General features: G+C 36.5%; 1 protein-coding gene across 3 annotated transcripts in view; it reads right to left on the bottom strand.

Annotated features, from left to right (window-relative positions):
- The window catches only part of GRID1 (glutamate ionotropic receptor delta type subunit 1), a 533,398-nt gene that overhangs the window by 107,111 nt on the left and 409,603 nt on the right, over positions 1-16,684 (bottom strand). For all 3 annotated transcript variants that reach the window (XM_032191106.1, XM_032191104.1, XM_032191105.1), the window contains exons 5-6: positions 16,573-16,626; positions 2,594-2,767 (exon numbers count right to left, since the gene is read on the bottom strand). In XM_032191106.1, the coding sequence (XP_032046997.1) occupies positions 2,594-2,767; positions 16,573-16,626 (228 nt within the window). The remainder of the gene's footprint in view (positions 1-2,593; positions 2,768-16,572; positions 16,627-16,684) is intronic.

Genomic DNA, 16,684 nt, shown 5'->3' with positions numbered 1-16,684 from the left:
GCTTGTTAAAAAATGCCAAATTCTCCCCTATAAAATGTTACAGCTAGAGGCTGACAGAGATTAGCTTATTCTTCTTCAAAGTCATTAAATAAATAATTAACCAACAATAGCTGGTAAGTAACCTTGACAACAAAGAATTATTAATATGAAATTGCCCAAGGGAGCATGAGCCAGGGATTTCCAAACTGTGGTGTTAATCAAACTACTTCAAAGCAATGCAAGGACTCAGTGCCAGCAGGCGGTCAGTGCCTCTAGTGGATTCATACAGCCCGACACAGAGCTCGGAGCTACTGCAGCCTCTGGTAACAGGGGTAATTTAGTGATGTACTTCTTTACAGCAAAAGGTCAAAACAATTTTTTAAGCAAGAAAAGGGAAACAGAAGATTGGAAGTACCTGAATTGCAGGGCCATTAATAATAGGCCAGTCATACTTAGAAATGAATATGAGCTCTATACCCACAAGGTGTTACATAAGATGTTTTGGCAAAGACTATGAAAAAATGCAGATATGCTTCAGATATAGCAGTGTATGATAAAAACATCCTATATTCAACTTGTAGAAACTTAAAAATAACATAAGATTACTGAGCGTGGTTAATCTGAGAGACTGGTAATAGTGAACACTGCCCTTCAATTTTCTTAGTATTCCTTTTCAGTGTAGCTGGATGTGAAAGGTATGGAATCAAGTTCCACAATATTACCTATATACCTCTCCACCTTTCTTCTTTCTAAGTTCCTTGAGAAGGAAAATAAAGAATAACATTACTGTTCCATTCTCTTAATAACTGTTTCTAAGGCAGTATAATATTTCCAAAGGACAGAAAATCTGAATGCTGAAGATGTTCTGCTTCTCAAAACCCACACTTGTGAAGCAGTAGGAAGAGTATTTAGATTCCTAAAGAGTCCTTTGTCAGTGAACTTCAGTAACAGGGCGTGAGGCTATTCATGCTAGCAAACCAATTACTGGTTTAGCAAATAACTTCCTCAGAGAGGTGTCTGCCAGCCCTTCAGATGAGTCTCTGAATTACATTATGCATAAACCAGCATAGACAGAAATACTCAGAATCCTGTCATAATGCAAGATTGTTCCCCAATGAGTGATTTGTTGGTGCAGGATAGATAATTTTTTCAACATACTAGAAATTGCTTTGATCCTCTGAAACGAGTGGCCTTTGTTCTCATTACAGTATACCTCAAAGTTGATAACAAAGATCAAACGTGTCTTTTTCTTTCAAATACCAAGATAAGCAGAGACTTCCCCTACACAGAAAGAGCAGACCAATGCTCAGAGAGACAGTGCATGTTATGGACATTTCCTAAAGTCTGCCCCCCAAACCCACTCTGACCTGAGTCAGGCAGGGGTTCTCTTTAAGGAAGAAATTCCCTTCCTTGAAGGTTTCAGTTCCTACAGCTAAAACCTTTTTTAGTAGGGCCCAAACAAGTATAACATACATCTGCATCCACGTTACTTAAAAAAAACCTTCTCCCTATGCATCTCTCTCCCTTCTTCTTCTGATTTCCTGTAAGCCTCACACCTTGCTCTGCAGAAGCTCTTCCAAACCAGAGAGTGAGTTAACCCCTGGGAAGAGCCCTTTTCCTGACCATGCTGCAGAAGCCCAGACTGCAGACAGCCTCTTCCCCACAGCCTAACCAAACCCTAAATAGACTCACCCTCACACACAGCACCCATTCTTCCCAACTCACAGGTTTGACATTTGTATATGCACACCATCTGGGGCTGAGATCAAACTTACAGTAAAAAGGCTGTCACCAAGCTTGCACGCTCAATCTTACTAAAGTTTTCAGTTTTATCCAGCAGCTTAAAAAGTACTACAGATGAAATTCTTAGCCATAACTAAAGTAAACTTAGAAACACAGAGAGTCCTATCAAAAGCCTAAGACCCGATTAAAAATTCTTGCACTATCGTTGGAAATAGCTACTAAAACTGGGCTTAAGCTGAAATTAATGTGAGAAAAATTCTAATAACTGGGATAAATTACCAAGAAATCTTGACACAGTGCCTGCATCACAGTCAAACCTATTACCAAAATCTGGAACTCAAACTAGCAGTGTCTGTTTCACATGCTCAAAAAACTATCAGCTGTGAGAGACTTCTGAGACTACTGAAATGGGACAGATTGAGCACATCAGGTGGATTCAGTCCATTTAACTAAATATGAAATGCTCCATAGTCTAATACCGATCAAAGTTGTTATCCGTCCAGATTAACTCTTTCACATCAGATATCTAATAGGCATAAATATGACTGTGACACCACAATACTATAATAGCACAGCACAACTTTTTTTTTTTTTTTTTTTTTTCCACATACAAAGAGAATTGTTAAAGCATGACATATCCAAAACCACCTCTGAGTTAGTGCAGCTGCTTTCCAGTACTTAATGGACATAAGATCGTATCTAAGGAACTCATTGCTGGGAAATAAAGAACTAAATCAGGAAAAGCTGATCAAAAGTTATATGCAGATTTGTCTGCATTAATTTTATTCTTCCTCTGAGGTAATTCAGTCACCGAAAACTATCTCATGTCAAACTCCTAAAATGGACTTCTCTGCTAGGCACAGCTACTGACCTGCAGCATTTGAAGATAGCCTTCTTGTGGATCACACAGCAGTGATGATATTCGGTGATTGTTCCTCATGCATCTCTGATTGTTGTCTCTTGAGAGCGGGAAAATTTGCCGGATAACTGTCATCCTCCCCAGAGCACTATGTACCAACTCTAATATTTCATTATCGGTGATTTCCTGTGAATGGAGACACAGTCTTTTAAGAATATATACCTGCCTAGACATTTTATATTTATCTTTTATTATTTGATAAATGTTTTTAAATGAACAGTGGAAAAAAAAAAAAAGTTACAGATGTGTGTGTTTTATCTAGGACAAATGTTCATATTTTTTGTTTAATAACAGCACTTTTTAAATGAATCATCTGAAACAAAAGAAAACAGCTTAACACAGTACCATCTATTTTGGCAATACTAACATATTGCGGAGGTAGTTCCTCACAGAGAAGCACCAAGATGGTCTCAATAGGTTTCTAAGTAAAAAACAAGAAAAGTCTTCAAACAAAATGTATATAGAAAGAATGTTGGTTTAACAGAATAGAACCTTACTACATACTCAGAGCAAAACAACAAATAGAAAACATTACCATCTTTAGGAAATATGGCCCCTACATCTGAGAATGTTGCAAGATAGTACTTTTCCCATAGAAACAGTAAATTATTCAGACTAATCCTTATAATAATGTCTCAGGGAAGACTTCTGAGGTTATCTACATTATGAAATCTAAAGTATGTGAAACTTTATGGTAGGGATTGACACATACATGAATGCGAATTTCTGCATACAGAATAATGTGGGATAAATAGAATCATAGAATACCCTGAGTTGGAAGGGACCCACAAGGACCATTAAGTCCAACTCCTGGTTCACACAGGACCACCCAAAATCAGACCATACATGTGCGAGTCTTGCCCAAACATTTCTTGAACTCTGACAGGCTTGGTGCAGTGATGGGTTCCCTGGGGAGCCTGTCCCAGTGCCCGACCACCCTCTCAGTGAAGAACCTTTTCCTGAGACCCAGCCTCCTTTCAGAGTGGACCTTTTCCTGACACCCTCCCCTGTCCCAGCTCCATGCCATTTCCTTGGGTTCTGTCGCAGTCCCCAGAGAGCAGAGCTCAGTGCCTGCCCCTCCGCTCCCCTCGTGAGGGAGCTGCAGGCCACCATGAGGCCTCCCCTCAGCCTGCTCTGCTCGGGGCTGAGCAAACCAAGGGCCCTCAGCCGCTCCTCATACATCGTGTTCTCTAGACCTTTCACCATCTTCACAGCCCTCCTTTTGTATGATCTGTAGTATTTTTTTGTCCACAGAATCACAGAAAGATATGAGGAAACCTCAAGGTCATGGACAGAGCCTGCATCTACTGACTGCCTCCTTCTGACTACTTCAATTGCAATTGAAGCCAACTCAACCACATGCTTTTATGTATTTTGTATCTAAACAAACCCTCTATTTTTACCCTAGGAACAAATAGTTTGAAAATCATGGTCTTAGCTGATCTTGAAATCATAACAGTGGTACAACTTGTGATGGCTATTTCCTACCAGGAGCTCACCATGGGAAATGACAGGCAGTTGCACCAGACTGCATTCGTTCCCTCCGGCGCACCCTTCTCAAGGAACGGCTTGACATCCAAGCTGCATACCAGTGCCACCAGCAGCTTTGCAAGTCACATCAGCCCATCTCAAGCACAGGTTGTCTGCAATCTGCAGATCAGGGCCACCCCACTGCCAAGGTCTCTCAGAGGGCTGCTAACAATTTGTACTGCTGTACTCATCCGTTTTGTTACCACAGCCCACACCTTGTGATGTGTCATCAGCAGAAGTGAACTTGACTCTGTACTTTTAACATTCAAGAAAAAATAGTTTATTTTCTTGCCATTTGCTCTGTCAAGCTGTGAGTGAAATGACCGTGGGGTTGTTATAATTACTTGTTACGGTTGACTAGTATTGTAACTTTGGCTCAATTTAGTTTTTCTTTGCTGATTTCCCATCATTTTTTAGGAACATGAATTTTTAACTTCATAGAGGGTAACATTCATTGTATTAATGACAGACCAACTGGTGAAAAACAAAAATAAATATATTCTAAAAGAAGCCAAAGATTTTGAGTCTTAATAGAAAATTCAGGGCTGTGCCTGTTGCCTTGCAGGGGGTCACCGCAGGAGACCCTTGAGCTCTAGAACAGTCCTTCAGAGAGCGGCCTTTGATTCTTCCTCTCTGGGGCTGAGGGTGTTAATGCCACAAAAGATGTTTAAGTTTCTGCCACCACGGTCTGAGGGGGAAACAGGTTTGTGGGATACCTTTAACTCATAACCCTCTAGGTTGCATCCCTTGACTGGCAAACTCAGACTGACTGGAATCAGAAGATATCTTTTGAGAAAAAGACCATGAGTCATCCAAAACTTCAGTTAAATCATGCCACGTGTATGGGAGAGCCTAGTCACTGTACAAAGAAGAAAACAGGTAGGCCTTTCAAGGCCAACCACAGGCTGACTCCAGCCAGGGTGGTGGTACAGCCACGTGGCTGTAGGGGCACCTACAAAGCAATTGTGGGGCACCTGGGGCGGCTTCACGAGTGGAACAGTGAGGCTGAGTGCCTGAAATGCGGAGGGGGACAGGTGACCACCACCCTTCGCCAGAGCAGCCTGGCTGTGTTTCCCTGGCCTAGTGGCATGGCTGCAGCCCTTCACCTTGCATGGTGTCAGTAGGCCCTAAGGACTCATTTCTAGGAAAAACATAGTTCTGGCTTAGCAGCACATGAAATTTTAAATGTCACATGTAGAACGGTCACCTGTGTTCTGACTGTGATAAATACAGAGAAAAAAAAATTAAAAAAACCTACAGAGTAGGTTTTCTTCTTCAAGAAAGAAGAAATAAGTATATGTGAAGTTGGCTCTTACATTTATATCCGTTTGGGTAACAGCATATATTCAATAAATAGTTTTAAGTCACAGAGGAAAAAACATTTCTCACTGATCTTATAATTAAACTCTACTCATCTTATTATTTGTTTAAAAGTTATATTTTTTCTTTCCTGTGCATCATAAGAAAATTTTCTTCACAATGTGAAACAGAAAACTAAGAAAATCATTTAATACCATCCTACCATCCTAGAGCTTTTTTTTTTTTTTTTTCCCCCAAACAAATGTACCCCAATTTTCCAATCTTAGTCAGGGATTGTTGCACATCACAAGACAGCACACTAATTACTTTCTGTACTAGGTGTGAACACTGTATTCTAAATAGTACTTATGAATTGGTTTGGCCATGCAAGCTCTCCTCACCAAATTCCATACTAAATGCCCACTTTCAAACTTTAGTGAACCCATGATGTTATTACTTCAACAGGGGTAAATCCCTACTTAATACAGATAGTGTCGTTTGCTTGGTTCTGGGATGTTTTAAGGAAGAAAAATTGCCCTTCACCTCAAACAGCATTTTGCAGTCAGCCCTGTAAATACTGAATTTCTTGAATGAGGATGAAGAGAGAGCACTTTTCACAGGAATAAAGGATGTTCTTATATATGTGTCCTTATGCTGTATTTCCCCTTCATTAAGGGAAAGAATTTGGATAGTCCAAATAATTTAGGGAACGCTTAAATAGTTTGGCAGGCATACATAAGTGTAAATCTGACTATTAGTTCTCACCACCCAACTCAACACTGAAAAGGTATTCCTTTAAATATTATTTTCTGTTAATGTGACATATTAATGGCAAAGTTCACTCTCCAAGAATTTGTAGCATTAATTTATCTATTTGCTAACCTATATTGGTCACTTGGGGGAATTCATTTATCTATTTATTTATCTGCACAAAAAGAACTTCAGTTAGTTCTTAATACCTATCCATATTGCTCAGGGGAATATTTAAATCTGCCCTAGTTGTGCCCAACTATCATAACACAAATTGCAAAATGAGACAATTATGTTTCACATTACAATCTCTATTTTCTTAGAGGTAATGACAGAATAATATAAATTTTAATGACATTAATAATTTAAAGAACAGAAAGAGAATTCCAGAAAGAATATCCCTGAGAAATCTGGAAGATTAAACTGAATAGCAATGAGAACAAGGATGCTCATGGAGACAAAGCTGCAGATATATGCAGAATTTTTGCATTAGGATCAACACTATTTGATAGATTATTCTTGCTCCTCTCAATGCATTACATACATCTATAAATGGACACTTGTTCAGTAGTTGAAAATTCAGAAAATATCCTTCACAATAAACAGTTTTTAAGACATTTGTGACAGCTCACTCTGTAGATAGACTTGTTCAACCTTAACATTATTCTGCCTTCCCTGCATCCCACATGAACAAACACACACACACACATATATATAGGTTAATCCTTTAAATTGTGGACATTTTTCATATCACAGAAAACATTCTAATACAAACCTGTCCCACTGCCATCCTCATTGTCCTCCCACACATCTGACATTGGCTCACTTCTTTTCCTTTAACCCAATGCCCCTAAAAATCCCTACAGGATTATAATTTCATTGAATTAGCTTTATTTTTAGTTAGACTCTTCAGTGGGTGCCCAGAAGTCTGTCTCAAATCATAGTGAGTGCCTATATAGTAAAAGATCCTCTGATTTAAGAAAACATCATTCCATAATAAAAAGTAATTATCTCAGGAAAAAAAAAAAAGCATGCAAAATGACAGCTATTAAAAGCTAGACAAAACATAAATTGCCATTGATTTTAATGTGTATTTCACTGACAAAAGAACTCATAACAACATGCTCATCTAACCTTGCTTCTAACTGACTAAGACTGTTTCAATGTAATTCAATAGCAAGAGAATTAGGTAAATTCTGAGCCCTACAAATTACTTTGAGCAGGATGCAGGTGCATATGCAGTCAAGTTTCGTACACACACATCTATATTTCAGGCATATAAGAAAATTATACATTTTTGGGAAAAAAATCTGTAGTACCATAGATAGCATTCAAAAGATTTCTGTGGGCAAGTAGTAAATATACATTACTGGAATAGAACTGGAATAAATTTAGAGATGTAAATTATTAAATTTTGCATTGAAATGTGTAATTTGCTAGATCTTTAAAAAAATCCAGTTTTCTAGTATTCTAGTTAATTTTTTTTAAACTGTGCATTTTTGTATCATTTTAAAAGATTATGCATATCTTAGAATGCTTGCCCTACTTTCATTTTGAAGTATTGTTAAAAATTCTGCCTTATTCAAACAAAATAAGGCAGGGGGAAGCATAAAAGATTTATTTTCTTATTATCAGAATAAATACCAGCATTATCACATACAGAAATTCTCTAAAAGAAAATTTGGAACTTCCTTGCATATAGACAGAAAGATTGAGTAGAATTTCAGACAGTCCTGGTTCTACCTAAGCAAAAGTGAAGCCATAACTATTTTTCAGTGATGACTATAATTAGTTATAGTTATAAAGTTAAAAAATAAATTTATAACTATATGCAGTATATTTGCAGTCAGACTGTGGGTCTGAATGTTGGTTACTCATACGGCATGACATAGGCATTTCTAGCCAAATTAAAAAAAAAATAATCCAAAGAAAAGTGAAGAACACTGCATTCATAAGGGATTTTTCTTCTGAAGTCAAAAGTTTCCCCAAGATTACTCTACAAGCCCTGCACTAGAAAGGCACTGTTCATCACGCACAACCTAACATCTTTCTACATGCTACCCTTGGGGAAAAAAGAGAGAGAAAGTAGCTTGCTGAGACACACTTTATTTGATAATTGCCATGCTATTTTCTGCTTATTTTTCTCAATCTTTGAAAAATATTTTATAGAGATCTTGACATCATTATTTTCTTCTAGAAGTGCCCGGATGATGACTGAGAAGCCATTTGATTCTGAAAGAAAATGGATGACTAACTGCAGAAATACTAGGTATGTCCTATGTGGTAAAAGGAGAGATAACTATTGGCAGAAGCTGCAGGGTAGAGATGGAAATCAAGAAATACGTCACACCAGGACAAAGACAATGGAACACTTTCTCATCCCTCATATAACAAACTGCCTCTTTCAGAAAGGGCGGTGAAAATAGACCTATAAAACAGCAGACATGAGAAAATTGAGCAAAAGTCCAGTGAAGAATTAGCAGAAGCACATTTTGAGCAAATGCTCTGAAAGTGGAGGGGGAAAAGCATTGATAAAACAGAAATTTTATCTGTACTTCGTTCTGTCTTATCACCTGGGTTGAGTTTGGGAAAGCTTTTGTTGAAGCTCTAGAATACAGGTGCTAGCAGAACCACCACCATCATTCAGAACGCATCAACAGCCCAGAAAGGAAGAATAAGGTGAACTGTTGTCTGAACTTTGACTCATGTTCAAGTGAATGTGGTTACCCAAACCTTTTGGATAACATTATCTCAACACAGGTTGGAATTCCTCAAGTCCTTTTAACACTCTAAGTTCCTACCACAGATGAAACCTGTGATCTTGTTATGTTTTCAAATCATTTTATTACTACTCCTGCAGAAATTACAAGGCATTCTTCCTATTTCTTTTCTCCCTTCTCATCCTCAACTCTGAGTACTTCTGACAAGTAGGAGTGCAGTTCTTCAGCACAGTTGTGAAGAATTTATCCAAATAATTTACAGTTGCAATTGCTATAGTAGTTTGCCAGTGCTCACTGCCTCCAACTTTTCCATTCCAATGTTTTTCATGGATTTAGAAATATAAAATATCCAGAAGCATCTATTTTTTCTTGATGTTATTTAGACTTTAGTTTTATTTTGGAGTTGAAGCTTACATGAATTTCATTAATCTTCTAACTACTGAATACTTTGCTTTCCTATGATTTAGAATCTGTAGACTACTTTATTCCTTTAGCCTTATGCTATATATTTCAGATTTTCATCAATAAAAAAATGGTCCCCAATGCTTAAATACCTGTATTTATGGTTAGCACTGTATATAATCGGCAAAATAAAGATATTGATGGGATTTGAAAAGCCCTATTTATTATGTTCAGGTTAGCACAATAAGATGGGCTGGCTTAGAATATTCTTACAATAAAAAAGCGTCTTTGATTTTGCAAGAGCAATTACAAATACAACTTACCTTTCTGCTATCCATGTGCTGTAGCATAGGTTGTTTGGTTGATTTTTGTTTGTTTTTAAATATGAAAAACAACAGAACATGTTTTTTCTTAGTGATAAAGAAATAAGCCTTACTGAGCCTTAGAGTCAAGCTACCCTGCACAGCATTAAATTCTAACTTGAATTGTATTGAATAATCCACCTTGCAGTCCCCAGGAACACACACAAATGTTGCAAACTGTGTGCTAGTGCAGGGCAATCAGGGCTACCTGGGCAATCAAGACTATGATTCCTTTCTCCTTTACAAAGCTTAATTCTGGCAACTTTACAGTGGTTCACAGAAAAATGAAACGGAAGAATGCACGATACAGTTTTTGCAAAGTAACAAAGCTTTGCTTTATTAGAAAGAACTCCTCCCTTCTTTCTTTAAGTGTCTTGCCATGACAACTACCCACATGGGTAGCTAATTGATTATTAGGAATATTTTTTCCCCACAGTACATACCTTTTCTATGGAGTTCCATGTAATAATTTGATAATTTACACAGTAAGGAACTAATGTCATGAAATTTCCACCAGTTCTCCCCACAATCCCTAAAGTTCCAGATGAGAATTTAGAAGTGAATATTGTTTGAATTTCAGCATTTGCTATTCCATGCGGTAGAGGATGTGCTAATTCTAACACTGAAAAATCAGCATAATAATAGGTTATTTTGTGTTAATAACAAAGGCCCCTTTGCATCTGATCTGATGAGGGCTAATCTGAACCATCAAGAATCAGTTCAATGATCAGTTCAATGAAAAGCAACAAATGAAAACTGTACTCAAGTAGAAGCTCTAACCTTTGTTTTTCTGACTTATTTTTTACACCTTATAACTAAATTTATTTTTATAGCAATGACAGTGTCTGCAATTCATTACTATGTATATTTCTATCAAATCTATGTACAATCACAATATACATTTCAAATAACTGATATCTAGAAATACAATGGTACATTCATCCCTGGCTAAGTCAAATCTCTGGAGCTACCCCAGAGGTGGATTTGGCTAACAAAAAGTAATCAAATAATCGCTCTGGCTTGCCCAATAGCAGGCTTGAGATAGAGTTTCATGAGACACAATTCCCATAAATTTCATGTCTGTCAGCAAATAAATTATTTCATCAGAAGCATATACGGAGATTATTTGTATAAACTGTCATTGTCATAAACATACTGAAAAAAAGGTACGTAAAATAACCTAGAACAGAAGGTGCAGATCTGAAAAGTAATACCCAGTGGTGTTCATAATACACTTGTCTTTGTCTTTCCAAACTGAGATCTGAAAATATTTAGCACACTCAGATAATGTGAGTAGGGTGCTGAAAAATGAAGAAGAACAACAACAAAAATAGAACAAGGTATGAAGATAGAGATGATGAGATGGAAGAAGATAATGGAGGAAGTTGCTCCTATTCATTACAACATTTAGATTATAAATCATTTCCCAATACCCTATCTAATTTTTACTGCTGAAGATTAAATTGCATTTCCCTTATCTTTGCAGAATGAACATGTGATCACATTCTTCTTTTAATTATATCTGTTCTGCTATACACTTGTTTCATCTTCTGAGTTTCATAGGAAAAAAAATAATTTCAGCCTTTCCTCATGGGTCATATTTTACCAAGCTTTCATCATGCTAGGTGCTCTCTCCGGATTTTCAGAATTGTTCTGCATCCTCTTGTTTTGTTTTAGTGTCTTGCCCAGAACTTGCCATATGGTTCCAACAAGTCCACACTGATGTCAAGCAGAGCAAAATAATTGCCTCCCTTATCTTACAAAAGATTTTTCCAGTAATATATCTAAGAACTAGATTTAATTGTTTTGCAAGACCACAACAGTATTGATTCATATTCTGTTTATTAACCATGATGATTCCATGTTGCTCCTGCAGCAGATGCTTACTAGTTATTTTGTAGCCACAGCCAATGTACTCAGGACAATATTAGATTTCATCTGGTGGACTGCCTCAGATTTATCTAAATAAATTGGTACTGCTAAAACATTTGTTTGTTTTTTGTTTGTTTGTTTGCTTGTTTTTTAGCAGACTGGTTTCAATTAATACTTTCTATAAAGCCAGAATCAGGTATGTCAATAAAAACATTTAGTTAAAAACACAAATCTCACTTGTTTTTTTTCCCTAGTAATCATTACACTTTACCTTCTACTACGTATAATCTTTTCTTTTTGCTTTTTTGACCTCTGGTATGAGTCACTTTGCTCAATCTGATTTTGTAATCATTTTCTTCATTATACCTTTACATTCCTCCTCAGTTATCCACCTTTCTTCCCACTCTTTTTTGTAGAATGCCTCTTGGATTTCAAGATCTGTAAAAATATCCTTACTGAACCAAAATATCTTATTATGTCTTCTCTTCACAGAACTCCACAGTTCTTTTGACATCCCATACTCATCATATTACCTTTCTAAAAGCCCTAGTACTTCCCTGAATTTGTCAAGTGGAAGAACCTCTTAACTCAAGTCCATTATTCCTATTCTTGATAGCCTTAATGAAGTCTGAACTGACTATTGCCCTTAACTTTTTAAATATGAAGGGATAACACTGTCAATCACAAGAAACTGTGAAGTCTTGTCTGTGCCCCAACATTACTTTTTCAGCTACCTGGGAAATCAAAATCTACCATTACTACTATTTCTCATCCCTTGGACATTTCTGTCAGAGATGCACAAAAGTCATCTCCAGTGTATCTGTTTGTATTTCCACACAGATATTCAACAAGTCTGACTCTCACCGCTCCTTAGCTTCAGAGCAAGGATGTGTGATTAGGACACGCAACACTACACATCCTTTCTTCACACCTACCTGTCCTTCAGGAAAAGTTCTCTCCAACTAGTAATGTTGTGCTCTGTCCTGTCATGTCTAATATGTTCCAAGTAAAATTTTGAATAGTGATGAAAAAGATGAAAGAAAGGACCTGATGCCAAAACAGCTCATCTGAGGGAACAGTTATATTCAGTAGCCACTTCATTTCCATGAAGAATGGTTGATTTTTTTGTGTATTTAACTGGTGTATACATAAAAAGAATGAATTCATATACATATATATATGAATGAACAAACCTGGAATTAGATATATTGATATAAAATTATGTTTTTAACTTATATATGTGTATATATATATATATATTTGTCCAAAGTTCAGTTTTGCAGAACGATTTCCTTTATCTTCTCTCTCCCCCTTGGAACACAGAAAAGTTCTAAACCATGAAATGTATGACGGAATGGAATCATGGTTTCTAGTGGTATTTATACCCCCAGATCTACTACTGTTGCTAACCAAAAAAAAAAAAAAAGCAGATGCAGACTCCTAGAGAATTGTTCCTTGTACAACCACATACAAATTCAGTTTCAAGTACTGCTGCTGTGCTTCTCCCACAGACATATGCCCTGGGCAGTGCACAGCATCTTCTCTGAACATGTAAAAAAAAAAAAAAAAAAAAAGAGAAGGGGAGAACAAAAAATGTCAGAAGTTACCAGCAGAGATGCTTGATATCAGGCACCAAAGACAAAGAAATGTAACAGAAAAAAAATAAAATAGAAAATAAAAACAACAAAAACAGGAAAAAAAAAAAAGTAGTGGGGGAAGGTAGCGTTGTAGAGCACTTAGAAATATCCTGTGTCATGCCAAAAGAAGAAACAACATGCACCTATCAAAGCCAATAGGTCACTTCACCAACATGAGGCATAAACAGCACAGAGGTAAGCAGAACACTATGTTCTAAAATATTTTCCTGAGAGTCAAAATTGCTGGCTATTGGCAACTCCCAATAAGCATGGACTAGCCATTGTTCTCAAGCATTGTTTGCTTTTGTGAGGATGTTTTAAAAATCACATGTATTTTGGCTTCTGAAAAGCTACTTAGCTACTTGGCATGATTAACCCAGAATTCACATACAGAGACTACCAAAATGAACGCAAGGAATCATTTGGTATTTCTAGTTAAATAAAAGTGAAGAAGAAAAAAAAATCTAAAATAGGAAGGGTGATTACAGAAAAAAAAGTGATTAAAGTACATTTCTTTTTTCCCCTTGTATCTTCACTACTTTCAACAGCTCTGCAAGTTTGAAATATAGAATGTTTGAAATGAGAAAAGTAGACATGCTTTGCAAAAGTTTATTTTTCAAACAGTATGGTTATTATGACATATTGGAAGATGAGGAGAAAGGCAAATAATGACTTCAAAGAGGACATAGGAGAGCATGATGTTCCCTGAAAAGACCTGTCTCTATGTATTCAAGACAATGAATACATAGAGTGTCAAGAGTTGGACTTGATGTCAAGTTGGACTTGATGATCCTTAAAGGTCCCTTCCAACTCAGGATATTCTATGATTCTATGATTCTATTCTTTCATCCAGAAAAACTTGCCATGTAATGTTTCAGCCTTCCAACCCTTTTCCCAAAGATGACTGAGTTGTTTTGCACCTCCAGCAGCATCCAACCTGAATGGATACCTCAGCAGAGACTCAGGTTATTAAATACTAACGAATGCAGGCTCTTGACAGCAGAGCACTGCAATTTGAATACAACTCTAATGGCCCACATTTGTTCATTTGCACTGTAATAAGCTTACCAGACATACAGTTTTAAGTTAGCTTGGTAGTGTTGCTTATATAACAAAATTAAAGTGATAAAATAAGTTGAAACTCTGAAATTCAACTCCTGTTCTGGCATATGGGACAGAGACACAATTAAAAAAAATAATAAAAGTTTATTTGGTTATCAGTGCAGAGACACTAAAATATGATTAAGTCAAGTAATATTTAATAATAAAACTCTTGTAGAAATAATACTGTACTAAAAAGCTGTTCATACTATAGCCAAATAAGTCTGAAGTTCAGGTCTTCATGGTCTTGATGAGGTGGGAGACAGAGCAGATAGTGAGAGGGTGTTCAAGATCAGCATTCATCACATGTATTTGGCATTATTTTACAGAATGCACTACACCTGGCAGGCAAGGTATGGAACTGCATTAAAAGAGCTGATTCGGCTGTTGGGAATTAAAGTCAATTCCATTCTGCAAATCACACTGCCTAACCACACCCAGTCAAGGAATAGCGTATTTTCCATCAAGTAACCATGCAGTCCTCATAGATACTAGCTGGAAACGTTTGTGGACAACATACTCAGTTTGACTTCTTGGTAGTGTAGGGAAATGCATGCTATTAAATAAAAAACAAGCCCTAAGGAATCCAACCTTCTACAGATACATCCCTGTGGATGTGTAAAGTGTTTTCTTTTCACAATAGCTCTAAGCATACAAAGACCTAAAACAAGCAAACAAAAAACAACAGGGGGAAGGGTAATCTAAATTTCCTTTTCTTTTAGTGAAGATTTACTTTCTCTAGTTTCAGGAAGCTGAAAAAGTTTATGCACCTATTTGAATTTAATTGCATGTTGACATATTTATGTGTATTAATATTTGTCAATACATTTCATTTATATTGCATGTTGTGCCTGTAATAATAAGTTCCCTATACTTTGTTGGGATGCATGGACATTGAGATCTTTTTCTTATGAAAAATTAATTTGTACTTCAGATTTGAATTTTGCCTCCCTATCCAGTCTGGAGCCATAACAGAGAAAAATTGAAGTTCTCAAAATAAGAGCAGACACCTTTTGTGTCTGTGTGTGTATGTATGTATGCACGTTTGTGCCTGAGTGCTGAAGGTTTTTATTTGTGATGTTACACATTCGGGTTTCATGAAGTGAGTTTTAACATCAAAACAATAACAGCAGCAATAACAAATTCACAAGCACTCCCTCCCAATAAATGTTTAAGGAAATATGCACTATGTTATCTTTATGCGAATATAAACATAGACTCTCTGGGCATCTTGCTGATATTTTGTAATGGGCCATTACTGCAGCTGACAAATCAGGAGGTACATAAATGTAACAAGGCCTAGAAACAAATTGTAAAGCCTTTACAAACAGAGATTTTAGTCTCTCCCCACCCCACCCCCTTAATTACAGAGCTTTTCTAATGCCACACAGTACAATTTACCGTTACTATTAAAGGTAATCTATCCTAAATTATTAGCTAGGTGCAAAGAAAGGAATGAGAAATTAACAAAGGAATTGGTTATTAAATTGGAGATTATGCATTTAAATTATAATATTTTTTTTAATTTAGATATCATGCTATCCTTTAATGAATCAATATTGAAAACAAAACTATATAAAATTGTGCCATTTATCTTTAACAATCAGTGATTTATAAATGATTATACATGGTACAACATTTCAAGCTTTCCACAGCTTTATAAATATGAGTTTGCACTGATTCCCATTAGGGCATCATGGTACTAAGGTAAAATAAATCACCATAGTAGCAGGACAGGATACCATTTCCTGCAAAGAGGAAATCTCACATTTTACATTTATACTATCCTGGATCTTAGCCAAAACACCAACACAATTCTGCGCTAGAGAAAACCCACATATTTTGTAACTGCATATTCTTAACAAGCTAAACTTGCAACTCTTTTGTCTCATGGTATGTGAGTACAGGCTTTCATAGCAGTGAAGGGTGAGATTCTGGCAGATACATATGTATTTATTTGAGATTTGAGATATTCTCTGCTTAGAAAATAGACATCAGGGTGAGGTCAACATGAAGGAAAGAACAAAGTCTCCCAGATTCTACAATGTATATTGGAAGCTTTATTTTTACCTTTGGTATTCAACCTATACCAACTCAATTGAGACAGCCAAGCTACAGCACCACAGTTTGCCTTTTGTACCATTCAAAAAGCAAAAATGGTAAAAGGGTATGCTCAGTTTGGTGTATCAAAACACATGAAACAGAAGATGGTGACGAATGAATGTAACAAGCTATGTTGTCTCTTTTGACTTTCTTACCTCATTTACATAGACCCAGTGACTATCCTTTGATGCAAGGTTGGTTTCCACAGCCTACAAAAATAAAAAGAAATATAATAAAAATAAATAAAACATGTGAAACATATTCCAG

Source organism: Aythya fuligula, chromosome 7, assembly GCF_009819795.1.
Source record: "Aythya fuligula isolate bAytFul2 chromosome 7, bAytFul2.pri, whole genome shotgun sequence".
NCBI lineage: Eukaryota > Metazoa > Chordata > Aves > Anseriformes > Anatidae > Aythya > Aythya fuligula.
This window is presented reverse-complemented; position numbering and strand designations above follow the sequence as displayed.